The following is a 24,996-nucleotide window of genomic DNA, read 5'->3' as shown; positions in this document are numbered from 1 at the left end:
AAGGTAGGCCCATATCCCTGGCCTCCTCCGAAAACCTCCGGGCAAACGCGGGCAGGGGGGGGGGGGGGGTGTGCGAGGCGAGGCATGGGTAGGAAATGTGGAGAGAGGAGAGAGAGGCGAGAGGGAGAAGGGCGAGGAGAGAGAGAGAGAGAGAGAGAGAGAGAGAGAGAGAGAGAGAGCTGCGTGTGATGGTTGCAGCCATCCACTCGCCCGCACCTCGCCCGCATCCCGATAGATCTCGCCCGCATCTCGCCCGCATCTCGCCCGCATCTCGGCTAGATCTCGCCGGCGCAGCAGCAGCGTCTGCCCTCGCATCTCACACTCGTCACCGCCGTCTGCCGGCTCGGCCCCTGCGTCACAAACACGCGCCAGAGTCAGGGCGCGAACCCTCGGCCTCGTGCCGTGTCTTCAGCGGATCGCGCGGAGACGGTCCTCTCGAGTGTTCGGGGGTTTGAATGCAGCGACCGGTGTTTTCGAGGTTCCGCTTCTAGAGCGGCGCCGAGGGCGGCGGCGACTCCGCGGGCGGTGCGCTCCTCGAGGGCGCGCACGTCGCCCTCGCGCTCCTGCTCCGCCGCCACGATCCGGTACGCCTCCTCGGGCGCCGTCCCCTCCTCGATCAGCTCCATCTGCCGCTCGACAAACGCGTCGGCCGGGTGGCGGCGCAGCTCGTCCGGGACGGATGCCTCCTCGAGGAAGAGGGCCTTGGGCACCATCGTCGCCGCCGGATTGCGGCGCAGCCACTCGCGACGCAGCTCGTCCTCCGGGAAGGCCAGGTCGGGAGGCCGGTCCAGCTGGAACTTTGGCGGAGGCGGGTGCGCGAGCGCCGCGTCAAACCAGAGCGGCCGAGGCGCGACGTTGCCGCGCTGCTGGCGCTCGACGCGGCTCATCAGCGTCGTACGCACCTTGCGGCCGGTCAGCGTCGGCCTCAGCCCGCGCGGAACGTGCCACCGCTTGACGAGAGGCATCCGCCGAGCCTTGCTCTCGCGGCTTCAGCGCACCGGGGCAGGATCGGCGTCGCGTGGGACTTTTGTTTTTTTTTAGCTCTGCCTTCGATGTTAGGAAACAAACGCAAGGCGAGACTCCCCGCCTATGCAACACCCCAGGGAGGGGCTGCCATCGCCGAAGCTGTGCCTAAGCATAACTCCAAAACCCGCAGCGGCCCAGGGGGCCTTGGGGGCAGCCTGCCGGACCGCCGCTGCACGGGGCTAAGCACCAGAAGATGAATGTAGTTGATGGATCGGGCTATCGTCCGTGCCTCCCCTCTTTACGTCAGAGTGGGACCTACGCCGCGCCGGGCAAGGGGCGCGCCCGGTCCTCGACGGAGCCGCGCGCCCCGAGCGGCCCGGGCGGCGAGTTTTTGTTTTTTGCTCAGCCCTCAGGGGCGCCAGCACGCTGACATCTTCCCCCCGGGAGGGCCTAGGCCCTACATAGGAATTCCAGCGACAGCCTACGTAGAATCGATATGGCAGGCGAGGGCATCACCCCATGATCGTGGCTGCCGACGCCGGCGACAACCCTGGCGGCGGAGGGACCGCCGCGAGGACCCGGCCTGAGGCGGCGGCAGAGCGGGAGACCGGAGAGCGGGAGAGGAAGGCGAAGGTGGCGAAGGTCGCCTTACAGGCGACGAAAGCGAGATGGCGGCGGTGCAGGCGCAGCTTGATTTGCGGGAGAAGGGGGCAGCAGACAAGGCCGTGAACAAGGCCAATGACGACGCAGTAGCGCCGGTGAGGGCGTCGTCTAGAGAGAGATTTGTAGCAATACCAAACAACTCTAACACTCACACGTCATTTGGGGCCTGGAGCCCCTGCAGACTGATGTTTATGGTGGTTTAAAGTGTGTGTGTGGGGGGGGGGACAGCTTTGGGCGGTCGACTTCAATTTGGGGGGTTACGACGGTTTGGGGGATCCTGCCGACGCGCTACAGTTGTAGCCCCACTGCACATAAGATGGACACCTCAACGGGAGGGCCCTCGCACAGCAGCCGAGGCCGACTCCTGCAGCCTTAGTCTTGGCCCGATCCGGCGGCATGCCACGGGTAGGCGTGTTGAGGCTTGCCGCCTCCTCTGCGCCAACGCGGCTTGTGCCGCAGCTTGCGTTTGCTGCCAGACAAGAGGAGGAGCAGGGCCTTTTGGCGATAGGACCAGGCAATCGTATTCGCCCGGTGGGCGTTACGGATTCGAGCAACACCCGGGTCGAGGTTGCTGCGCCTCTTGGTGCAGTGCTGCAGCATCGCACGCTTGTTGCGGGGGATGGAGCATCGACGGCAGCTGGAATCCTGGCTGTTCCGGATGCGGGTCCGGCGGCATTTGCGGCGGTGTCTTTGCAGCTGCGAGCGCAGCGCGGTCAGGCACGCCGTCGGCTGCCGAATGGCGCACGATGCCGCAGCTGCGGGCGGAGTGGTGGCTGTGTTGCCATTGCAAGCACGCTGTCAACCACTACTCGGCCACTACCTGCAGCACATGTGCCTCGAGCGTCAGGAAGATGACGCCATATGCAAGTCCAGCCGAGGTCGCGGCCCTCTCAACCAACGCACAGCGCACCGCGTATAGGGGAGGGGGCTCTGACGGAATGTGTGGCGGGAGAGGGCAGGGAATGGGCGCAGGGGAGGGGGGTGGGGGGGGGGGGCTCAGCCGTGCAAAAAGCATCAATTAATAATAGTAATGAAGAAATAATGCTCGGCCGTTCATGAAGTCCGTCTCGATCTGGAGGAGACGGGTCAACCCCGTGAGGACCAGATCAGGTTCACATTGTCGTAGCCGGAGGGGATGTTGACCGTTAGCTCTTGGGGCCACCTTTCCGCTTTGGTTTTTTCCCCACTGACCACTCGGGCAACTTTTACCAAATGCCAAAGTTGCACTTTACCATTCGGGCAAACTCGATGAAACGGGCGGACGGAAAACGCTTTTGCGGCAGCTCGCCCGAGAGCTATGCATGAAGCGGCCGGCGCGCCACCGCAGCTCACCGATGGAGTGTGCGGAGCGGCTCAATCCACTGGCGCAGCAGCATCGCGACCCATTCTCCAAGCACGGCCTCTGGCGTTGCGATTGCACAGAGAGCGAGCAATAGTCGCCAAAAACACTGTTCTGTGTGCAGCGGATCTCCATGGCGGTCGCGCCCAGCGAAGGGACAACCGCAGGCCTCGGATGCTCGCCCGGAAGCGGTCCCACCGTGCGAGTTGCAGCCCCGGAGGTGGCCGACCCAGCCCACCCCCAGAGAGGCATGCCCAGGGTCAGGCATAGAATGGGGGGTGTTTTTCCGTCCGTCCAATGCTCTCTCGCCATCTGGTTAATTGTCAAAATTCCTGTTGTGCAAGAGGGGAGGGGGCTCTGACGGAGTGTGTGGCGGGAGAGGGCAGGGAATGGGCGCGGGGAGGGGGGGGGGGGGGGGCTCAGCCGTGCAACAAGCATCAATTAATAATATTAATGAAGAAATATTGCTCGGCCGTCCATGAAGTCCGTCTCGATCTGGAGGAGACGGGTCAACCCCGTGAGGAGCAGATCAGGTTCACATTGTCGTAGCCGGAGGGGATGTTGACCTTTAGCTCTTGGGGCCAACCTTCCGCTTTGGTTTTTCCCCACACACCACTCGGGCAACTTTTACCAAATGCCAAAGTTGCACTTTACCACTCGGGCAACTTCGATTGCATTTTACCACTCGGGCAAACTCGATGAAACGGGCGGACGGAAAACGCGTTTGCGGCAGCTCGCCCGAGAGCTATGCATGGAGCGGCCGGCGCGCCGCCGCAGCTCACCGATGGAGCTTGCGCCGCGGCTCAATCCACAGGCGCAGCAGCATTGCGACCCATTCTCCAAGCACGGCCTCTGGCGTTGCGAGTGCACAGAGAGCGAGCAATAGTCGCCAACAGCACTGATCTGTGGGCAGCAGATCTCCATGTCGGTCGCGCCCTGCGAAAGGACAACCGCGGGCCTCGGATGCTCGGATGCTCGCCCGGACGCGGACCCGCCGTGCGAGTTGATAACCCGGAGGAGGCCGACCCAGCTCACCCCCAGAGAGGCCATACCCAGGGCAGGCACAAAAAGGGGGGTCGTTTTCCGTCCGTCCACAGCTCTAGTGGCCTCTCACCAGCCGCGGAATGCCGGGCGGCGTCCTACCTCGGCTGCTCCAGTTGGCTGCTCAGTCAAACTAACCGCCGAAGCGCAAGCACTTGGAGCAAGAACACTACGCCCTGGGCTGGGCTCATACTAGCACCCCACCTCGCGGCGCCGATCTTCTGGCCCAGCAAGGCTGCTGCGGAGCACTCACGGGCCGGTCTCCTGGCCCAGCGAGGCCGCTGCGGGGCACCCGGCGGCTCGGGTCGCTTCTCAACGCAAACTCGGTCGAGCAGGAGGTGAGGTGTGTGTGTGTGTGTGTGTGGTAGTGTGGAAGGCGGCGCGGCACTGTAGGAGCGGCGGTCGGTACGGCGGCACGGCGGTAACGGACGGCAGGAGGGACGGCGGGCTAAACGGCAAGGGCGGCGCGGCACGGATCGAACGGCGGTGCATTGGCGGGCCTAACGGCTGCGAGCCGGGAAAAAAAGAAAAAGATGCCCATACTCTCCTTACTCCGTGCCGCAGCCATGTCGCAGATGCAGGTCACGGTTCCTGCAGGGGTTAGCCCTGGCGATCCTTTCCAGGTGAACACGCCCACAGGGCCCATGCAGGTGACGTGCCCGCCTGGCGTGTACAGCGGGCATGCCATTGCGATCAATGTGCCGGACACACAGCCGGTGATGGTCGAAGCGGTTCCCGTTACGCCTGCGTACCCGGACTATCCGGGCGCGCAGTCTGTGGCGTATTCCAGCAATTCAGTGTACCCGGACTATCCGGGCGTCCCGGCGGCCCCGACTCCAGCAACCATGTCTCGTGGAAGAATGGATGGGCGGGTCCGGGAGATCCAGAGCGGCTGCTACTACCTGAGGGATTGCCCCTGCTGCTACTGCACCTATTACGGTGTCGATGCCAACAAGGGGTCCGTCGCCATCGGCCCCTGCTGCTGCATCCCTCTAGGCTGTTGCCCTTGCCAAACCGATAAGGCGCACGCGATTCGGCCGGGGGCATCTCACTTCCAAGGCAAGGAAGATGCGCTGTGGTGGGAGAGCTCGACGAGCGTGCGAAAGTTCAACAAGTCCTATGACCCAGAACATGGCACGCTCATGGTCAAGTGTTGCGCTAGAGAGCGTGTGCTTGGATGATGCATGTTGGATGTGCGTGCGGCAGGAGAAATAAATAAATAAAAGGAACAGGTCCCCGCCCTGCGGTCTTTGTGCAGGGTTCTTTGTGGGTGTGGTCGGCGACTAGCCGGGGTCGTCCTCCCGATGGGGGACTAGCACTAGCCGTCTTCCACATGGTCCCAGGAGTGCGGTCCTCGCCTCACACTTTATTCTCTAGAGATTTTAATACGTCTTTTTCGTGTCCCTCGGCTTGGAGCTCTTGCGGTTGCGCGGTTAGTCGTTTTGATAAGTAGACAGCGCCGTATATCGGAGAGTCAATCAACATTGTCGCGGTTGGAAGCCGGCCGGAGCGCGAAGGCACGCTCGAGAGCGGCTCGAATAAGAGGCGAGAGCGTCCGCGCGCACACCATCGCGGCCGTGGAGCGGGTTGTGGGTCACCGAAGAGGAGCGCGGTGCCGCGCGTTGTTGCTTTTGCCGCAGCGCGACGGTGTCCCACTTGCGCAGCCGCGCTCCCGCCTCGAGCACTGCGGGCGCCTCTGTCGCCGCCGGCCTCGAGGAGCTGCTCATGGAGACATGAGAGTGTATGTGCGGCTCGACACACCCCGCCCCAGCGCCTACTGGCGACGTAGGGAGAGCATCCTGACCGGGCCGGGAACCAGCCCTCGCCCCCTCCTTTGCCCTGGGCCAGAGGTTGGCGGGACTGGGACCCACCGAACGCCCCTACCCCCCCCCCCCCCCCCCACCCACTGCCCGCCATGGCCCACACCCGAGAGGCAGCCACCCCTCCACCCCAGCCCCTCCGCAGCTCAGCGCGTCGACTGCAGCGCCTTCTCCAGCGCCGCAACCTTGGCCGCCGCCAAAGGCCAAGCTTCCGCTGGAGCTCGTCCTGGAGGGTGTCGGAGGAGAGGGCGGTGGCGTACGTACCGTCGACACGGACATCGAAGGCCTTGCCGGCGAAAAAGGCGTTGAGGCGGAGATGAGGCGCGCGGCTTCGCGGTTGTTGACGGCGCTGTCTCCGAGGGACGGGTTGTTCTTGACGTGCACATCCCGCGCCTTGACGAGCTCCTGGTGCGCGAACGTTTTTGTTTGTCGTCTATGATTGATGTGGTTGAACGAGCGTTCGCCTCCCGTCTTGACCGTCCTGACAAAGCTATGGAAGCTGGGGCAGGGAATTCCTTCCCTGCATTCCTATTGCACTGCCCTTGGAGCACTTGGAGTGCAGTCATCAACCTCACATCCAGGGCCGGGGAGCTAACTGCACTTGGAGCACTTGGAGTGCAGTCATTAACCTATCGCCCAGGACCGAGGCCGCTGCCGCAGCAATTTCTTTTTGGGCGAGCAAGGCGGCTGCTTTGCTAGGCGGCCTCTATTGCTCACCGGCTCGTCTCTTCACTCCGCTGCGGTGCTATGGTCGACCGAATGGACGAGCTGAGGGGCGAGTGCAGCGACATCGAGATGGGCGAGCCGTCTCGTGGTTTCATGGCTGCATTCTTCGAGGAGGTGAATGGCGTGAAGGCTGCGCTGTGCACCATGGCCGCCAGCGTTGCCCGCATCGAGGCCCTTCAAAGCGAGTCGCTCACCGCCACCAGCGCGGAGGAGGGCAAAGCGGCCGCGAAGCAGCTACAGGAGGAGTCGGGCGGCATGAACGTGCTCGCCAAGAAGGTGCGGGCGCAACTCAAGGCGATGGACGCGGCAAAAACAAGCTCTCCATCGCTGAGGACGGCACGCAGAGGCGGCGTCTCTTCACAGCGGCCCACTTCTTTGGTAGGCGAACAAGCTCTTCGCGAAGAAGAACCCCGGGGCGAGCGAGGCGCGCATCCGCACAAACATGCACGCGACGCTCAGCCGCAAGTTCGTCGAGTCGATGGCGGAGTACCAGGAGGTGCAGGCGAGGTTCAAATCCAAGCACCGCGAGCGGATGGCGCGGCAGTACAGGATGGCCGCGCCCTCCGCCACACGGGCGTGATCTCGGCCAATCTCGGCTCAGCCAGGCGAATCTCTTCGCACAGGATGGTGCAGCCCTCAATCTCGCAGGAGGAGATCGATGCGGCGCGACGGCGGCGGCGGGCGGGAGATTGCCCGAGATCTCGCGAGATCGGCCGAGATTGCCCTTGAGCGTAGGCGCTCGACGGCGGCGGGCAGGAGGAGGTCTTCTCGCAGACGGTGCTGCAGGGCCCCGGCCACGCGCAGGCGCGACGAGGCGACACGTGCACACACCGGCCGTGTCACACCGGGCCTTGCGCACTTTGAATGCCGTGTGGGGGGGGGTGCTGTGCCCTTGTAAGCGGGTGTGGAGATGCGAGGGTCCGCGGGTGTGGAGATGCGAGGGCCCCTCCCCCCACACCCCCTTGCCTCACCACTTTGTAGCCGAGTTTGCCGTACCGTACCGCTGCTTGTACCTTGCGTTGATGTCCCGTACCTGTTGTACCTCAGGCGAGGCAGGAGCTCTCCGACATCCAGGAAAGGCGCCGCGACATCGACAAGCTCGTACCCCCGGACACGTCACAAGTGCACAGCTGATTGACACCCATGCGTGGGCGGGCAGAGACATGCTCCGAACACTCCAGGGGGTGGAGGCTAGTACATCGTCCGGCAAAGTAAGCCGGTGAATGGTTGTGCGATCCAACGACTCACAGGCACCGCGACATGCTCCGGCTCGAGGGGTGTGATCTAATCGCCGAGCGTCTGCACCGTTCCTCTCTGATGAAGGACGCGATGAGTGAGTGGATGGCTCCCAGGCTCCCCCCCACCCCCCCCTCTTACGCCACACCTCCTTGAGTGCGTGTGGGGAGAAGTTTACCGTGCCTTCCCTTTTCACCTTCTAGGTCGATCGCCGAGCTGCACCAGCTCTTCCTCGACATGTCGGTGCGTGGTCCCGCCGCAGGAGAGAGGAGAGGGCACAGCGGAGAGAGGTGGGTCGCCGGCCCTCTCTCGCCCTTGTGTGTGCAGCGGAGAGGTGTCGCCGGCGCCGCTCACACCGATCCGGCTCCAGCTCACCCAGGAACATGGCGCCAGGTGCTCGTCGAGGCGCAGGGCGAGCTGCTCGATCAGGTGAGAGTGTGCACACCGCCCCTACCCCCCTCCCCCCCCCCCCCCTCAAACTCACAACAAGGTTAGGGAGAGCAGACACCGCGCGGCCATGAACTAGTTCATCAGTCCCAGTGCAAGTCATCCATCATGTGCAAACGCCTCTTTTAAGGTGGAGTACACCGTGGCCCAGTCAGTCGACTACACCGGCCGCGCCGTCGACGAGCTCCGCAGCGCGGCTTACTACCAGGAGATCGCCCGAGATTGCGACAGATGTGACCCGAGACGGCCCGTCTTCATCTCCCTGGGATTGCGGCTGAGAGGGTTGCGGTTGAGAGCCTCCGGGGAGAGCGCGGCGTTGCTACAAGGGACACACTACTGTCGCCGAGGATTCAGTTTACCACACAGATCACCCCGAGATTGCTCGTGTGTCCTGACCCCCCGCTGGACCCCCCGCTGCGCTCGACGGCCCCTCCAGGCGCAAGCGCGTAAAAAGTGCTGCTGCGTGGTCGTGACGCTGCTGATTGTCGTCGGCGTCGTCGTTCTCACCCTATACTTCAGGTACGTTGCTCCTGATGGCGGCGATGGAGATGGCGATGGCGAGGGCGGAGACGAGGAATAGCAAAGATAGCGTGCAAGCCAGCAAGGCTCAGCATTATACAAGTGTTATTATGTAAATGCAGGGGTATAAGGGCATATTATCACGTACTTGCCTTAAAAACTAAGATGAAATTGAAAGATCTCTTACTCACGACTCAGCCAAATCCGACTCCCTTCTTGCCCATTGGCATTGCCACGACGGTGGCTAGCCTGGTGAGTGGTGTGCTCGCTCGAGGAAGTGCCTCCGAGCGCCGAGGTGCATTCAGATCCGAGGGATGTACCTCCAGGCTCCAGCGGGTCCAGCCCCAGTTTTTCTTTTTACGGACCTCCTCGGCGCGGCGCGCAGCCAGATTTTTCAGCATTCAGGGCGTCTGAATCAGGACACCCGAAAAGCCGAAAAAGGGGGCGACACATGACGGTGAGCGTGTGAGGGTGTCAGGACGGTGTTTTGACAATGGTTGGGTAGTAGGGCTAGAGGGTCGCTCTACACTTAGCCTCTGCAGCGAGCGAGCGCTCAACTTAGCCCCCGCACCGAGCCGGGCTCAGACTTAGACGCTGTATGGTCGGGGGCCATGAACTTAGACGACATAAGGCCACTCCGGGCAAAACCCGGGTATACCTGAAAAGCCTCCAGGTTTACCCGAAATACCTGGACGCGTCCGACCAACGTATGCCGCGCACGACGCCATATCGCCTTCTCCCAGGGCCAGTGCGCTACTTGCGGCGCGCAACTCCTGCTCAAGTACGCGCACCGTACCATGTGCTGCCGCTATGCGTGTCTTAAGGCGGCTGCGGCGAAGCGGCGGGCGCGGCATGCCGATGGCAGTGCGGACGATGCGGTTGCGATGTGTTCTGCTTCAAGATCGTGGCGGTGCTTGGCATGCACTTCTGCGATCCCAATCAGCTCATCGCAACGAAGCAGCGCAACAAGCTGGCTGCTGCCAACAAGGCCCTATGCTACCTCACGCGCGGATCGTTCAAAGAGGACCAGCACACACAGGCTTCACGCCTTCACCGTCACACGTTTGATTAAGCTTGAGGAGCTTCGTGTCATGTGAGAACTGTTTGGCTAGACGTCGCTCAAGAATGAAGGAGCAGCAACGAAAGTCGGAAGAGGAGGATGCTGAGGCGGCGATTGCTAAGCATGAAGAGGATCGATAGCCCGCCGCAGGCGAAGAAAATTTGGGGGCTGCGCCGTATCGTTGATCACGGTGGAGGAGCCTCCTGGCCCCAGGCCGTGCCACGGCCGACTTAGCCGATGTAAGAGGCTCCCGCTGATCTTAGACCGCGCAAGCACTCCAGCGTGGCTAGCCACACTTAGACCCGTTCAGCCTCGAGGCTCAGAACTTAGACTACTACCCAACCAGTGTTTTGACGCGACGAGGGCGTGTGCGACTGCGCGAGCGCTGCCGAGGCGCGAGGGGAGGTGTGCGGAGCCGGAAAAAGGGCGACGATTTTACGCCGAGAAAGCGGACGACGTTTTGGAGCGGAATGCGACAAACTCCGCGGTTAAGGGCCGGGGATAGCGCGGGGCTTAGGCTCTGCATGGAGGAGCTGTCTGCCTTGCTGACTCCTCGCGACGTCCGCCGCGCCAGCCACCCCCACCCATGGTCTATCAGCCGACCCCCAGCGCCCCGACTCGACACGACACCGCGTCCACCTCCCTCTGTGCGAGCCTCTGTGAGTCGCTCTGCGTGGCCCCTCTCGCCCTCGCTCCTCGGCCCGCGCCGTCCCCCTCCCCGTCTCCTCCACGGCGCTGTGCCCCCGCCCGTACCGCCTCCCCGCCCGACTCCTTCCGCGCGACGAAGCTGAGCAGCGGCCGCCCTTCGACGCTGCGGCTCTCCTGAGAGGAGCAACGAGTGACAGGCTTTTCCTCCGCCGCAGTGCGCGGCCGCCCTCGACGCGTCTGCTCTCCTCATCCAGCAGCACACGCAGCGCGCCCGCGTACCTTTTGAGCAATAACGCCTCTCCAGCCTGTGTTCGTCTTCCTCGCCATGCGCGTTCGAAGGAGCGCGAAGCTTCTCCACACACGCACACGATGGTGGGGCGAGGGCCAGGCAGCCCCCCCGCCATCTCCACGCCCATAGACAGGAGCCCCACGGCATCCATACGCGCGGAGGGTGAGAGCGGGTGCGTGTCGGCGAATCTGTGCGAATCTGTGCGAATCTGTGCGAATCTGTGCGAATCTGTGCGAATCTGTGCGAATCTCACACCTCGCCGCGAGCTCGCCAGCCGCGAGGCCGCACGAGTCCGGGTTGCCGCCCTGCAGCCAGGCGAGGGACGGGTCAGAGCCTCCGCCGCGCTACGCAAACCCTGGTGGGCTGCGCTCGAGGCGAGGATGAAGGCAGGGGCGAGGGAGGGGGCGGAGACGGAGGGGGAGGGGGAGGGGAGGGGGAAGGCGACGTGGTTGGGGGGGGTGGGAGGGACCTTGATTGGCCGGCCGCTCTTGAGCGAGACGGCGCCTGAAGCCAGCCCACAGGTAACGAGTCCGAGGAGGAAGCAGTGGGTTGGGCCTGGCCGCTTCTCGAGGCGAGATGGCGGCCTGCGCCAAAGTGGTGCACCGCGACGCAGCAGCCGAGCGGCATCAGCGCGACCACCTGCGGGACATGTCCCGGACATGTCATGGACGTGTCCTGGCGGTCGTCCAGCCGACCGGCATCAGCGCAACCACCCGTCCAGGAGCGAACGGCTGAGGTGCACCGAGATTCGCCGAGATTCGACGAGATTCGCCGAGATGCGCCGAGATGCGCCGAGATGCGCCACCTCGTCCAGGAGTGAGCGGCTCAGGAAGCGCGCGAGCGACACCAGCTGCAGCGGAGGCGCCTACAGGGAGGCTCCGAGGAAGATTCCGGGAGGGGTCCGAGAATGTTCCGAGAGGGCTCACGGCGCAGCGGCGCCAGCAGCTCGCGCAGCCGCGGAACACAGCCCGGCCTGTGCGTGCTCACCGTGTTTGCTTGCTACTACATTGTCATTCTTGCAGCAGCCGCGGAACACAGCCCGGCCTGTGCGTGCGCAAATCGACGCACGCGACAGCCACGCGTGAGGAGAGGCCCTGCCGCGCAGCAAACGCCTGGACGTGGTCAAGAGGGGCAATCTCTCGGCAACCTCACGGCCATATCTCAGCCGCATCTCGGCCGCATCTCGGCTGCATCTCGGCTGCATCTCGGCTGCATCTCGGCTGCATCTCGCCTGGACGTGGTCAAGAAAGGCGCGCTGGTTGTCGACGGCGAGCACGCTCCTGTAGGGCAGTTCCGGGACGGCTCCGAGACGGCTCGAGGAGGCGCGTTGCCTGTCGACGGCGAGCACGCTCCAGCCGCGCGACGCCAAGTAGACGGCGTCGCGGCCCTTGCCGCAGCCGAGGTCGACTGCACGGGGCGGTGCGGCGGCCTCTGCCACCGCCACCGCCACCTCCTCCGCCACCTCCTCCGCCATCGCCGCCGTACTCGCCGCCTCCCTCACCTCCGCCTCCGCCTCCGCCTCCGCCTCCGCCTCCGCCTCCGCCACCGCCACCGCCGCCGCCTCTGCCTGCGCCTCCGCCACTGCATCCTCCGCAGCCTCGCCCGCCACAGCCTCAGCAGACTCGAGCAGGCTCGCGACGCGAGGCAGGTGCGGAGAGGGCGACCAGAGGCGCCGCGACACCGCCCCACGCTCAACCAGCCCTGCCGCCGCCGCGGCGTCCCACAGCGCGGCCGTCGAGGTCAGCGAGCCGAGGATGCGCCAGCCGGCCGCCTTGGCGCCGCCACCGCCGCCGCCGAGAAAGGCTAGCGACGCCGTGAGCTCGTCCGCCTCTGCCAGCACCCACACGCCGCCTGCGGTCGCGGGCGGCAGCTCTCCGCTCCGCTCCGGCAGTTCGGCGAGCGGGAAGGAGGAGGAACCGGATAGGTGCGCCGAAACGTAGGATGCGGGCGTGCGTGTGTCAACAATGGCAGCGCTCGCGCACGCCGCGGCGAGTCTGCTTGGCATATGCAATCGGCTACTCCGGCTCGACGCGGAAGGGACCAGCGCCGGCTGCTGCCAAGGCGGAAAAAGAATTTTCGCGACCTCCCGAGCATTCGACGCCATATCAGACGCCTAAAACAAAATATCAGACGCCGTTACATCGAATTTCACGGCTCAAGTTTGATCCTGACTTTTCAGCCTAACCGCACGCCGTCAGCGGTCCAGAGCCCAAAGCCCTTTGGCCGTGGCCTCAATCATCCACACTCGCGAGACTTCCGCTCGCCCGGGCGCTCCGTTCACGGTCCGCGCCCACCTCGGGCTCGCTCGCTAAACGCCCCGGCCAACGCGCGCGCGGTCGAACGCCTCCTGCATTGCCGCAGACAGCGAACGCCAATCGACGCGCTGCGACACTGTGTGGGATGGCCCTCCGACACCCTGAAACGGCGAGTACCCGCGAGATCAGCGGCAGACATGCGCGATACACGCCCCACCCGCTATATATTCATTCTCCACGGGCACCCCCTGAGCTGCAACAACCCATTTCCTCTGCGCGCGCAACCCCTGCCGCCAAGCCCCCCTCATCCGCCCTCTGATCGCTGCAGTTTCCCGCCGAGTCCAAGCCGGTGACGCTGGAGGGCTTGCCGATCTATTCCGTCCCCTCCGACCGCAACTCCTCTCCGGCCAGTGTCGACAGCGACAGCTCGGCAGATCGACCATGGCAGGACCCGGACGGTGCCGCGGAGCTGCCTGCTTTCGGCAGCGCGGCGTCGAGCTGCGCGGGCACGTGCGTGTGGGACCCGGCCCTCGAGTCGAGTGAGTCGAGTGAGCCGCCGCTCGAGGGGTACCTCGCACGCGCCGCGAGTCTGCTCTCCGATTCTCGCCTGCGAGGTGTGTGGGAGGAGGCTGCCTTGACGGCCCTCTTCTCGTGCGGTGGAGACGAGGCCGCGGCGCTGGCCACGCTCCCGCTCGAGGAGGCGACGGCGGCGGCCAGGCTTTGGAGCTCGGCGGAGATTGACGAGCTCGGCGCCAGTCAGGGCCGATTCGGCGGCTCGGACCTGCGGCTCGTCACGAACGCGCTTGGGGGGCGCCGCACTCTCGCGGAGGTGGTGGCGGCTGCGTACAAGAGCCTGCCTGCGCTTCGCCGGGATACGGACGTGGAAACGCGGCTCGTCCGCAGCCCCGGCCCTGCAGCGGTCCACTCCCCGCGTGCTCGCGAGTGCCCCCCCTCGCTCTCGCTCAGCTCCCTCAGCGCGATGATGGCGCACCAGCTCTTGGAGGCCGCGCCGGCGGCCATCTCGGTCAAGGACGCCTCGGGGGAGGTTGTTCTCGCCGACCTGCTCGACGACGGCACAATCCTACACCTGCCGGCCGATGGCGGCGCACCGCAGCAGTTCCGGTCGCCCGGCGGGTTCGTCCGCTTCCTCCGCCCCCGACTGAGCGCGACATCGGTGGAAGGGGGCAGCTGGAAGGTTGTCTGCTACAAGGGCCTGCCGCTCGACCTGATCCGAAAAGCCGCCACCAGTGATGACCGCGCGCTGGGCGCGGTGGCGGCCGCCGACTGCACGACTACTGACGGGCGCGCCCCACGCCCCTCGTCGCCCGGCCGCGCCGCCGGACGCCAGCCACCCTTGTCGCCCGGCCGCGCCGCCGCCGTCCAGCTCCGAGAGGCGCTGCATGACTCGCACCTCCTCGAGCGCTCAATTCCCGCACGGAAGCGACAGGCCGCGACTTCATCCCGCGCGAGCAAGGCGCCGAGGGCTGCTGCGGAGGACCCGGCACTGCTCGAGAGGGCTGAGCGGGAGGAGGAGCAGCGCGCTTGCCGCTGCCACCCGCCTTGCGGGCTGCGGCCAATGCTTGAGTCGCAGGCGGTACACCCCGGTCAGATGGCGCTCTCAGTCTGCATCAAGGGCGTACTCACGTCGGCCGACATCACCACGAGCGGCTCCATCCGACTGACACCCTCCCTTGGCTCGGACCTTCTCGAGCTGCAGTCGCCCTGCGCACTACTGCGTGTGGCGCGGCGGCGCGCCGGCCTCGCCGCCGACAAGGGCCCCAGCGCGAGAGCGGCCGTGTACTACCTGGGCGTCGCTCTGGGTGCGCTGCAGGAGCCGAGCCAGGTGCGGCGACGCGACCGCCGCGCTCGCGGCTTGTGAGTCTCGCTCTCCTACTGTACTCTCTATGAGTCTCAGACGAGCTGCGGTTCGCGCGTTGTTGTTGAGATTTTTACTCAATACTGGTGCGGTCAAAACGGCGCGCACCACTGGCAAACAACACACAAACTACAAGAGGAAGGACCCCCCCCCCCCCCCCCCCCAAAAACACACACCAGCGAGGGAGGGCGAGACGATCGAGGGCGGAGGGGTCCCGTATTACGCGGAATCGACCCTATCCCAGTGTGCTCAAGTGCCTCGAGTCAAAAGTGATCCCGGCCCGCACGGCCCTTGCGATTCTTTTTGCGAGACCCACGAAAGGATACTTTTAGAATTTTTCAACAAAACTCTCTCTCGCGACACAGGCATGGGACTGGCGCGCACTGGCACTAAAGCCTAAACAGGTACACACCACGGGAGCCGCCTAAGCGATCCTGAGGATTTTAGAACCAAAAGCTCACTCGCACAGCACTGGGCACGGAACTGGCGCGCACTGGTAGGGTACACCCTCCGTAAATGTAGTGAGCTGTGAGCTGTACACGGAGCGAGGGTCTGTACCGAGGCGTACAGGAACGATCAAACCAAGATCACCATGCTGAAAGGGACACGCTGTCGGCCGACTAGACAATGAAGGACGCACGCCGTCCAGGACACATTCCCTCTAGGAAAGAATCTCGACTCGCGCGTCTCGCACCCTACTCAACAGGGACATCTCTCTACACGAGGTTGGTAGGAAGGTGAAGAACAGTCGGCTCGGACTGGACACCATGTGGTTTATTCAACACCGGGAAGGCGCTGTGCACGGCGCGCGGCTGCTGCTTATCGATTCGATGCTGACCGCCGCGGTGCTCGTCGCCACGACAGCAGCCAAGCCGCAGTTAGCGCAACTCCTCTCGCGCGCCACCGACCTGGAAACGAGCGCTGGTGACACGACGAGTGGGATTCACGGACCGTTTCCGCTCTCGACGGACGGATGGAGGGAGTGCGTCGCGGGCTGGGAGCATGTGCAGAAGAAGTGGAAGTCGCTCGGGCTGATCGCGCATCCGTACCCAAAGTCGGCCCACGCGCACGTTCCCGCGTGCCGCGCGCTCGCGATGCAGCCCGCGCTCCTCCGCGAGATGCGGGCCGTCATTGGGACAGACGACCTTATGGTCGCGACGATGTCGGTGCTGGTCAAGGAGGTGGGGTGGGAGCACCGGTGGCACACGGACGTGGAGAACGCGATCGACCGGACTCGCTGCAACGACACGAGCTGGACCGTCTGGCTGCCGCTCGACGGCACCGCCGCCCCTCACGCCGCCCCTTTGCCCCTCCACTCGCCGCCGCCATCGCCGCCGCCGCCGCCGCCGCCACCTCGCCGCCGCCGCCTCCCATGCCGCCGCCCACTTCCCGCTCTCCGCCGGCCCCACGCCGCCACCGCCCTCAACCTTGCCCTCGCCTCCCTCGCCGCCTCCACCCTCCCCCCTCCGCCGCCCCACAGGCGCCGCCCCCGACTCCTCGATGCTCATGGTCTCACACTCGCACGGCGCGAGAGACTTTGCGCAGGCGCGGGCAAGCTCTCTACCCCTCACTCCCTCTCATGCTGCCTCCCTCCCTCCGCTCCCTCGCTCCGCTCCCTCCCTCCCTCCCTCCCACACACGCCTGCCTGTACTCCGCAGGCGAAGCTGCACAAGCAGTGCAAGGTGTGCGCGAGGGCGGCTCCTCCTCCCCCACGCCCTCTGACAGCAAGAACCGGTTCCTCCGCCCGTGCCTCACTCTCAGGTGTGCGAGGGCGGCGACTTCTCCTCGCTCTGGCGGCGCGGCGGCCAGCTCGCCAAGGCGCCGAGATCTCCGCTAGACCTCGGCTAGACCTCGGCTAGACCTCGGCTGACCTCGCGGCTGTACTTCGGCTACACCTCGGCGAGCTCGTCAAGGCGGCCTCTCTCTCCCCACAAGACCTCCGCTCCGCCACTTTCTCTTGCAGGTGGCTCGGAGGGAGGTGTCGCCGCACGCTGCTCTGGTGCAGCTGGCGGCCGCCGACACTCAGGCACACGTGCACACGCACGCGCACACGCACGCACGCACACGCGCACACACGCACACACGCATCCGTCGCCATTGCAGTCCTCAACCGATGCCTCACACCGGGGCGGGGATCCACGCACCCCACTCTCCATCTCGTGCAGTGCTTTGCCGTCTCCATCCGTGTGTTTCGCCGTCAGGCGTGGGCTTTCCGCGGAGCCACGTGGCACGCCTCCTTCAACAACGCGTCCAGCCGCAAGACGCGGACGGCGGTGCAGATGCACTTCATGCCGACGCGCTGCAAGTTCCGGTCGGCGGCCTCGAGATGCAACAGCGATACAGCCGAGAGACAGCCGAGAAACAGCCGAGAGACAGCCGAGAGACGGCCGAGAGACAGCCGAGAGACAGCCGAGATCATGACTGCAGGTCTGACAGCGGCCTCGAGAACGCGCCGGAGCTGCCGACGTCCGAGCGCCAGCGCCCGCCGGGCATCGGGGTGGTGCTGCCGCCGGTGATCCCTCTGCAGGGCAAGGCGCCGCCCACGCCGCGAGAGGCTGTGAGATTCGTCAATCAGGAGAGGGGGTTACAGAGGAGTCGATCGTCACGATAGGCGTCGGCCACGCTGCGAGGCTCGGGCGAGGAGGCCGACAGCGCACAGCCACACGGGATGGCGCTGCAGCCGGGCCCTCCTCCCCGACCCTTCTCGGAACTGTCCTGCCTGCAGGCGACGCAGAACAACTGGATGTTCCCCGACGAGCCTGAGCCGGCCGTCGTCGACGCGACGTTCGACCGGACGCCGAAGCGCAAGAGAGATTGCGCCGCCGCGACTTTCGCGCCCGACACGCCGCTCAAGTCGCTGGCGCACGACCTCAATGCGGGCGGGTGGGTGGACAAGCTCTGCAAGCTCAAGAGCGGCGTCGACGCGGGCGCGGGCATCGTCGACAAGTCAAAGTGCAAGACGCACCAGCTGACCGGCCACTCGGCGGGTGCGCCAATCATGGAGTACCACACGTCGAAGCTGCGCAAGAACTTTGCCGCGCACGAGATGCGGACCCACGAGGAGATCGAGCTGGTCTACGTGCTGCGAGGCTCGATCCTCATCTCGCTCAAGCAGCGCGGAGAGCACACTAAGACGCTCTACCGGCGCACTCTCGACGCGGCCTCGCCTACCCCGCCTTGAACCAATGCTCACCAATGATCAGCCGTTAATTAATGATAGGCGCACTCTCGACGCGGGCGACCTCGCCTACTATCCCGGCTGGCAGCCGCACTCTTTGCTCTCCGTCGAGCACGCGCAGGCGGGCGAATGCTCTTCTTAGACACTGTGACACATCATCATCATCAGCATGGCTGCTCTCTCAATCATCCTCTCCTCTCCGTCGGTACACGCGCAGGCGGTCTACCTCGCGATTCGCTTCCTCGGCAACCAGCCGGTGTCGGTGGAGGAGCGGGAGACGGACAGCGTGGTGGTGTGGCGCCGCTCCGACACGGCCGAGAGCGACCTCGCTGAGGCGGGGCAGCCTACCCGCCTCCGCCACTCGAGCTCTCTGCATCTCTCCGTCTCCGGCGGCGAGCTGCGCGGACCGCACGGCTCAACCGCCGGCGCAGGCCACGACCAGCTCCTGCTGGCGACGAGGGGCGAGGTGCTCTACGGCGGCGCCGACGGCAAGATGCGCACTCTCACCGCGCCAGGTACGCTCTTTGTTCCGCCGCGCGGCGATGCGTGGTCCGCGACTTGTCCTCGACACGTCCACGCCCCCCCCCCCCCCCAGGCACGCTCTTTGTGCCTGCCGGCGCCCCTCTGACGCTCTCGCCTGCGCCGGGCGCCGCGCCGCCGCCGCTGCCCGTGAGCAGCAACGTCGCCTCGGCTCATCTCGGGTAATCTCCGCTCCTCTAGGCCCGCCGCCGCTGCTCGTGAGCATCAACTTCACCGAGCCGCGCCGGCGAGGCAGCGACGCCGACGCCTCGCACCATCACGCCAAGGCGAAGCACCACACCGACGCCGACGCCTCGTTAGGCACGGTGCGGGGCTTGCAGCAAGCCTCGACAGACGGCGCGCCGTCACCGGGCGCTGTTCACCCGGCGGCGGCGGGCGCTGCTGTCCCGCGGCATCCAGGCGCTAGCCCGCGAGCAGCTCGCGCTCACGCGCTGTCGCCGGGCGCTCTGCGCAAGAAGTACGGCGTTGACGAGAAGGGGCGGGCTCACCGCCCGCCCCCAGGAGGGGGCTGGGAGCGGGCGGTGAGCGCAGGGGGGCGGGCTCGGGCGGAGGCGCGCGCCAACGTCAAGAAGGCGCAGGCGTTCGGGCACGTGATGAGAGATGCGCACGGGCGGCGGCTGCTGCAGGGGCCGACAGCTCTCGAGGGGGACACGGCTGTGTTGGCGGCGACGGCGGGGGCGGAGGCTGCGAAGGAGGAGGTAGTGCACTTGTGCGCCATGGCCGCCGGCAAGGTGAGCGCCGTCGACGAGCTCGACCTGATGCTGCGCTCGGCGAGGGCGACGAGCAGAGCGGCGATCGCGCTGCACGTCGTCGTCTCGTCCCACACGCACGCGGCCGTCCGCGCGCTGCTGCACCGCTCGCGCGCCGCGTGGCAAAGCAGCGAGTGGCGGTCATCGCGGCTATACCTCGTGAGATCTCACTCGAGATCACCCGAGATATAGGCAAAGCAGCGACGTGACGGTCATCGCGGCGGACAAGGTCCAGGCGATGGTCGCGCAGGCTATGCCAGGCTACAACGCCTCCTCGCACCACACGGGCGCTTGGGGCGCGGCCAAGACGTTCCTGAACCCGCTGCTGCCGAGATGGCCCGAGCTCACCCGAGATTGCTCGAGACCAGGCGCGGCCAAGACGTTCCTGCACCGGCTGCTGCCGTCGGTCGACCGTTGCATTCTTATCGACACCGACATGCTCCTCCTCGCCGACGTGGCGCAGCTCTGGCGCCGCTTCGACGCCTTTGGGCCAAAGACGCTGATGCAGCTCCCCCTCCTGCACGTGCACACACCGCCGCCGTCCGCCGCGGTTGTCCGCGCGCAAGTGAGGGAGGCGGAGAGCAACGGAGGCACTTTGGGCGCGAAGGTCGCCAGGACCATCCAGGACACGGACATGTGCACTTGCGTCAACCTTCTCCACCTCGGCCGCATGCGCGCGGGCGCGTGGGAGGCGATGGTGCGCGACGGCTGGAACGCTGTCGACGAAAGGAAGCGTGGGGACCACAGCAAGATGCGCGTCTCCAAGCAGGGCGGCGGGCCACCTCGCCGCTTCGTCATCAATAGTTGACTCCTCGTTGATCCGTCAGGCGCGTCTCCAACCAGGGCGTCGTCCACTTGGCGCTCAAGCAGCGGCCGGAGGCGAGTAAGCCCCGTCTCCCTCGGGGGATGGAACTAGAAACGAATACCCGCCCTGTATTTCTTCTTCAGGCGTTCAAGCACCTCTCCCTCGGCTGGAACCTGAACCACTGCGCGAACTTCTACGGCTGCCGCTTCGACAGCGCGGCCTGGGAGTGCGGCGAGGCGCAGGGCGCGGCGCCGGCGGTCCCGCGGCCGACGGGCGAGGCTGTCCTCAATCAGTTAATTCGCTCACCTATTCATTCGTTCACAGGCTCAGCAGCCCACGAGCGAGGGGCTCTTCGCGGGCGCTTTTCACGCAAACTGCGGCAAGGTGGGGCACACACACACAAACACGCGCGCGCCTCACCCACGCGCACTTGAAGTGCCGTGGGGCTCCTGTGTCCCAGGACGTGGAGATTTGTGGGACAGCCCTGGCCCGCCTCTACCCGTCACACAAGCGGTGAGAGACCTGCTCTCGCGTGTGTCCCGCAGGTCAAGCTCCCGCCGGGCATCAAGCGGCACAGCAAGGTGCCGTACAGCGAGAGCCAGGCGGAGGACGCCTTCTTCACGAGCAACCCGAACAAGCGGCCCAGCTGGAACGACTTCAGCAAGTTCGTCGCGGTCGTCGCCGCCACCGCGTGGGCGCCAGGCCGCGTCGGCGGGCTGCAGCCGGGCACGGGGGAGGCGACGGGGAAACAGTGTGTGCTGCGAAGCAGCGCTGTCTGCGGCTAGTACGTGCGAGTCAGGCTTCGCGTCCCATATGCACGCCGCGTCCTTACGCTGTGAGACAGACTATGATTGAGAGATCTTTCTTCCAGACCGTGTGCCCGCGAGCCAGTGAGAAAGTGAATTCCCTCCCTTTGGTAAGTGATTGCTAAGTAAACGCCCCCAGCGGCCGGTGTGGCGGTGAACCCGGGGAAGCCGGATGATTGGTATCGGGCTACGGAGAGAGCTTCCCTCGACCATGACCGGCGGGGGAGTATGGCGAGGCTTTGGCGAACTTGTAGATAACCGATCTACATGGTCGTCACGACCAACAATAGAAGAGTCAACTGGCGACCCTGACGGGTCGCCAGCCGATCGTCATGGGTACTCTACGGCTGGACAGGAGCGCCGCTTATGAGTTGTGTACACTTATCTTTTTACACTGTACGGCTTTAGCATGGAGAGAGTTTTGAGGTCCTTCCCGCTCCTGCGACGGTGGCACACATCAGTATCTACGGTTTGGCTTGACCTAATTGGTATTCAACACGTGTGTGTGTCGGGAGGAGTGCTATCACACCGCAAAGTCGCAACAGTCAACATCAGAGTGAGCTTATCTTACTTACTCGACAGCGCGAAGAACGCTGCGGTCGCCGAGACCGCAGCATCCGGCAAAAGAGAATCTGTCGCGTCTGCGGACTCCACCTTCCTCAGCTGCACGCCACGGCCCGGCCGGGAAGCTGCCAATTGCTGTACCCACCTTCACCGCGGCGGCGCCCGGCGCCACGCAGCCCTTCTAGATGTCGCCCGAGTACTGCTTGCCCACGTTGTAGGTCTGCTCAAGGGTCGTCTTTGGTGCCGTCTTTGCCGTGGCGGGCCTGCGGCGGCAGCAGTAGTAGGCGGCCACCGCGGCGGCGATGAGCAGCACGGCGAGGGCGACGCCGCCTCCGATCGCAATCATTATGGCCTCCGTGGACAGCTCCTCTCCGGGCCCGCACGCCGACAGGGCCGTCAGGCTCGTGCCGCCTCCATAGCCGTCGCTGCTCGTGTTGGTGCCAGGCGCTGCCGGCGGGCCGGGGGGAGCATCGAGTGGCGGCTGCACCGCGCTCGGGGGCTCAGCCGCCTGGGCGCCCGGGGGCGGTGGCGCAGCCGGGTTCGGGGGCGGTGCAGTCGGGTTCGGGGGCGGCGCAGTTGCGCCCGGAGGGAGTCCGGGTGCGGGCGGCGGCGGGAGGGGCGACGGGCTCGGCGGCGGGCTCGGCGACGGCGACGGCGGCGGCGACGGCGGCGAGGATTCGAGAGGCTCGATGCGCAGCACCACGACGGGGGACGGGTCCGATCCGACGCCAGCGTCGCTGTAGGCGCGAACCCGGAAGGCCACCATGCCCGCGTCTGGGATGCCCGAGACGGTGCAGGGCGACAGCGAGCAGGCCGTGGGGGCCTCGGCCCAGCTGGAGCCGTCAACCGAGTATTCGACAGAGAAGTTGCTCGCGACTGGGTTGTGGTAGCCGCCCGCGTGGGCAGCCGCGCCCTTGTTGACGAGGTAGGGCTTGAGGTCAGTGCCCGTGGCCAGCGCCTGGTGCGCCGACATCCACGACACAATCACCTCGGCACCGCCGCCGTCGCCGGCATCCTGCAGCCGCCTGCGCGCGGCCTTTTGCACCGCGACATCGCCCGGAGGAAGGGGCTGTGGCGGGAACTTCTCCCCGTCCGTGACGCAGAGGGTGGCAACCTGCCGCCGGTTGCTGAAGTTGTTGTTGCGGCTGCTCATGAACTTGTAGCACTTGCGGCTACCGTCCTCGTTTGGCTTTGGCTGGATGAGGCCGAGGTCGACCGTGGCCTCCGCGCGGTTGAGCTTGGCGCAATTGTCCTTTGCCTGGTCGTTGAGGTTCTCGTTGAGCGAGACGGCGCAGTTCTGTCGCGGGCAAGGCGCGGGGGGTGGGGCTTAGCAGCGGGCTGCGCAGGACATGCACCGTGCGGTTGCGGTAGGACGCCTGCTGCTTGGACAGCGCAAACTGGTGCGCGAGCTCTGCCTGGCTGCGTGCACCGCCAAAGGGCGAGGAGGACGGCTCCAGGTTGATCTCCGCGTTGACATTGAACATCGAGTCGGGCGAGCGAGGGTCGACGGGCACGTTGTGTCCGAGCGTGTCGATCTCGACGAGGTTGTGCCTATCCGTGCCCTCCTTGCCCTCGCCCGCGCCGTTCGTCTTGTCGTTCCCGGTCCAGTGCACGTGGATGAAGTCCGCCGCGTCCATCTGAAGCACACACCCAGGCAGGCACCGCGGGGAGTGGGCGCACGTATGAGGGGGAGACTGAGACTCAGAGGGGGAGTCAGAGAGTGCGCGCGGGTGCTGCAGGCGCTGCGAGCCTCTTCTGGCCCGTCCCAGTCGTACTCCGTCGCGGGATACGCCTGCACGATGTTGCCGCGCTTGCCCTTGACGCCGAGGTTGTGGATCCGCGCCTCAGCTGGCACTCCCGCAGGGCGTGGTTGGATCGAGAAGCGGTGGGAGCGGTCCTGGAACGTACGGCCAAATTGATTTGTGTTCATTGCGAGCTGCAGCAGCGAGTCGACGCCGCCGGTGCCGCGCAGAAACCCATTCATCGAGACGTAAGGGTCCTGCTCCGGCAGCGGCGGGTCGCTGTCGAGATCGTCGTCGTTATAGTCCGCCGTCAGGTGGAAGGCCGACCAAATGTAGCCCGCCTCGTTGCACTCCTGCCGCGTCTTGTACTGCGGCGCCGCGCAGACACGAGTGTCGGCCGTGGTGATGTTGTACCGAATGCGCACCACGGCGTTCTCGATCGTGTCCGAGCCGCCGGGGCCCATGCCGCACGGGACGGTCCACGTGTAGTTTGCTTCGTAGCCCGTGTCGAGGTTGCCCAGGTGGTTGTCCCGCTGGAACGCGAGGATGGGAAGGACCTGGACGGTATCGGTGCCAAAGGGCTCTGCTGCCACCCAATCTCCGCCAGCCTCGCCGCAGCGCCTCGCCGAGTTGGCCTCGCGAATGCCGTTGCTCCAGCGCTCCGGGTTGCTCGACTCACCCGCGCAGTAGTTCTTCTCGGCGACGTTCTGCGAGTTGGCTTCGTAGAAGGGCTGCATCTCGAGGTTGTTGGTCAGGACCGCAATGTCGCGCCATGGGGAGGGGTGCCAGTACGGATAGTAGTCACGCTCCTCGGGGCACTCGTACCCGTACCTCGTGCCGTCTGGGTTTTGCCGAGTCTCGTCTGCTTCGGTGTTGTCGTTGTCGATGTCCTGGTCTGCGGCGTACAAGCCACCGTTCCGCTTCCGATCCTCGCACATGCGATAGTAGGAGAGCGGCTCATGTAGGCCTCGGATCAGGAGCGGCGCGTTGACGTTCTGCGTATTGCCGTCGGTTCCGTCGCGAAGCGGCCCCTCTCCGACTCCGTCGGGCGCGGGAGGCAGCCCAGCAGGCGTGGAGTCGTCGTCGTTGAACATCCACTGAATGACGATCTGGCACTCGGCGTTCTCGGATCCGCACGAGTGCTGGGTCGTCCACTTGAGAACCTGATCGGACGTCGGGGCGGCGATGCTAGGTGAGACCCGGTGTCCACATGCGCATCAGGTGCTAGACGCATCAGGTGCGGTGCGTGCAATTTCAGAGCCGCAGATGAAGCGCAGCGGTTCGGCCGGGTTCTGTGCAGAGCCGCCGTAGCCGTATCCACCCTAGCAACGCGCAGCTGGGTGAGTGTGGGTGCAGACAGGCTTGGAGCGAGCGAGAGCCGAACTCGCCGCCGCATTATTCTGTGAGTCGAAGAGGCGATTCTGGTTGTTGGCGTTGCCGTCGCCCTCGTCGAGCCGGTTGTTGGAGCCGCGCAGGGTGTGCATGTAAACATCTGCGCTCGCGGCAGCGACGAGGAGGAGCCAGGCTGCCTTCACGAGCATGCTGGCTGGTCCCGACCACACTCGGAGCTTGATAGAGCGCGGCGTCGGGCTGAGCCCGTGCTTCAGCTGTGGTTTTTCATGAATTTGCTCGTGAAATCAAATGCGGCATGTAGATCGCGGCGCTTGGAGTGAGAACGCCAACACAACATCTCTCACCGGCGCCGCCGCACAGTCGCACACTTCTCC

At 65.4% G+C, this 24,996-nt stretch overlaps 7 protein-coding genes across 7 annotated transcripts in view; 4 read left to right on the top strand and 3 right to left on the bottom strand.

Moving 5' to 3' along the window:
- EMIHUDRAFT_105569 (hypothetical protein) overlaps positions 1 to 965 on the bottom strand; it is a gene marked incomplete at both ends in the record, with an annotated part of 1,307 nt that extends 342 nt beyond the window's left edge. Inside the window, one exon of the mRNA XM_005762217.1 lies at positions 549 to 965. Within this exon, the coding sequence (XP_005762274.1) occupies positions 549 to 965 (417 nt within the window). The remainder of the gene's footprint in view (positions 1 to 548) is intronic.
- Positions 966 to 4,575: 3,610 nt separating this feature from the next.
- EMIHUDRAFT_216473 (hypothetical protein) lies at positions 4,576 to 5,190 on the top strand (the record flags this gene model as incomplete). The annotated part of the gene is made up of 2 exons (XM_005762216.1): positions 4,576 to 4,590; positions 4,660 to 5,190. The coding sequence occupies 2 exons, from the start codon at positions 4,576 to 4,578 to the stop codon at positions 5,188 to 5,190; spliced, it is 546 nt and encodes a 181-aa protein (XP_005762273.1).
- Positions 5,191 to 6,540: 1,350 nt separating this feature from the next.
- Positions 6,541 to 8,884, top strand: STXPM-3 (syntaxin PM). Its single transcript, XM_005762215.1, has 9 exons — positions 6,541 to 6,861; positions 6,938 to 7,104; positions 7,179 to 7,218; positions 7,291 to 7,359; positions 7,603 to 7,670; positions 7,995 to 8,034; positions 8,185 to 8,220; positions 8,369 to 8,446; positions 8,675 to 8,884. The coding sequence occupies exons 1-9, from the start codon at positions 6,577 to 6,579 to the stop codon at positions 8,816 to 8,818; spliced, it is 927 nt and encodes a 308-aa protein (XP_005762272.1). The 5' UTR covers positions 6,541 to 6,576; the 3' UTR covers positions 8,819 to 8,884.
- Positions 8,885 to 8,951: 67 nt separating this feature from the next.
- EMIHUDRAFT_105567 (hypothetical protein) lies at positions 8,952 to 12,759 on the bottom strand (the record flags this gene model as incomplete). The annotated part of the gene is made up of 5 exons (XM_005762214.1): positions 8,952 to 9,006; positions 11,010 to 11,059; positions 11,358 to 11,393; positions 11,560 to 11,619; positions 12,103 to 12,759. The coding sequence occupies 5 exons, from the start codon at positions 12,757 to 12,759 to the stop codon at positions 8,952 to 8,954; spliced, it is 858 nt and encodes a 285-aa protein (XP_005762271.1).
- Positions 12,760 to 15,652: 2,893 nt separating this feature from the next.
- EMIHUDRAFT_452847 (hypothetical protein) lies at positions 15,653 to 18,066 on the top strand (the record flags this gene model as incomplete). Its single annotated transcript, XM_005762213.1, has 8 exons — positions 15,653 to 16,144; positions 16,544 to 16,567; positions 16,647 to 16,703; positions 16,849 to 16,911; positions 17,087 to 17,196; positions 17,313 to 17,418; positions 17,497 to 17,529; positions 17,611 to 18,066. 8 exons carry the CDS (start codon positions 15,653 to 15,655, stop codon positions 18,064 to 18,066), a joined length of 1,341 nt encoding a protein of 446 aa, XP_005762270.1.
- Positions 18,067 to 19,803: 1,737 nt separating this feature from the next.
- EMIHUDRAFT_452846 (hypothetical protein) lies at positions 19,804 to 21,086 on the top strand. Its single transcript, XM_005762212.1, has 5 exons — positions 19,804 to 20,105; positions 20,180 to 20,231; positions 20,301 to 20,414; positions 20,482 to 20,541; positions 20,703 to 21,086. Exons 1-5 carry the CDS (start codon positions 19,855 to 19,857, stop codon positions 20,940 to 20,942), a joined length of 717 nt encoding a protein of 238 aa, XP_005762269.1. The 5' UTR covers positions 19,804 to 19,854; the 3' UTR covers positions 20,943 to 21,086.
- A 622-nt stretch (positions 21,087 to 21,708) lies between these two features.
- EMIHUDRAFT_216464 (hypothetical protein) lies at positions 21,709 to 24,810 on the bottom strand (the record flags this gene model as incomplete). The annotated part of the gene is made up of 5 exons (XM_005762211.1): positions 21,709 to 22,035; positions 22,228 to 22,824; positions 22,883 to 23,164; positions 23,326 to 24,432; positions 24,628 to 24,810. 5 exons carry the CDS (start codon positions 24,808 to 24,810, stop codon positions 21,709 to 21,711), a joined length of 2,496 nt encoding a protein of 831 aa, XP_005762268.1.
- Between the last annotated feature and the right edge of the window lie 186 nt (positions 24,811 to 24,996).

This window comes from Emiliania huxleyi, assembly GCF_000372725.1.
Source record: "Emiliania huxleyi CCMP1516 unplaced genomic scaffold EMIHUscaffold_69, whole genome shotgun sequence".
Lineage (NCBI taxonomy): Eukaryota > Haptophyta > Isochrysidales > Noelaerhabdaceae > Emiliania > Emiliania huxleyi.
Note: the sequence above shows the minus strand (reverse complement) of the source record. Positions and strands in the feature narration are given on the sequence as shown.

What these genes read in the sequence shown, in the direction of transcription:
- STXPM-3 (XM_005762215.1), top strand. Translation starts at nt 6,577, where the DNA reads ATGGTCGACCGAATGGACGAGCTGAGGGGCGAGTGCAGCGACATCGAG. An exon ending in AACTCAAGGCGATGGACGCG is followed by an intron (nt 6,862 to 6,937) that starts GCAAAAACAAGC and finishes CTTCTTTGGTAG; the next exon opens with GCGAACAAGCTCTTCGCGAA. An exon ending in AAGCTCGTACCCCCGGACAC is followed by an intron (nt 7,671 to 7,994) that starts GTCACAAGTGCA and finishes TTCACCTTCTAG; the next exon opens with GTCGATCGCCGAGCTGCACC.
- EMIHUDRAFT_452846 (XM_005762212.1), top strand. Translation starts at nt 19,855, where the DNA reads ATGCAGCTCCCCCTCCTGCACGTGCACACACCGCCGCCGTCCGCCGCG. An exon ending in CGTGGGGACCACAGCAAGAT is followed by an intron (nt 20,106 to 20,179) that starts GCGCGTCTCCAA and finishes TTGATCCGTCAG; the next exon opens with GCGCGTCTCCAACCAGGGCG. An exon ending in CGCTCAAGCAGCGGCCGGAG is followed by an intron (nt 20,232 to 20,300) that starts GCGAGTAAGCCC and finishes TTTCTTCTTCAG; the next exon opens with GCGTTCAAGCACCTCTCCCT.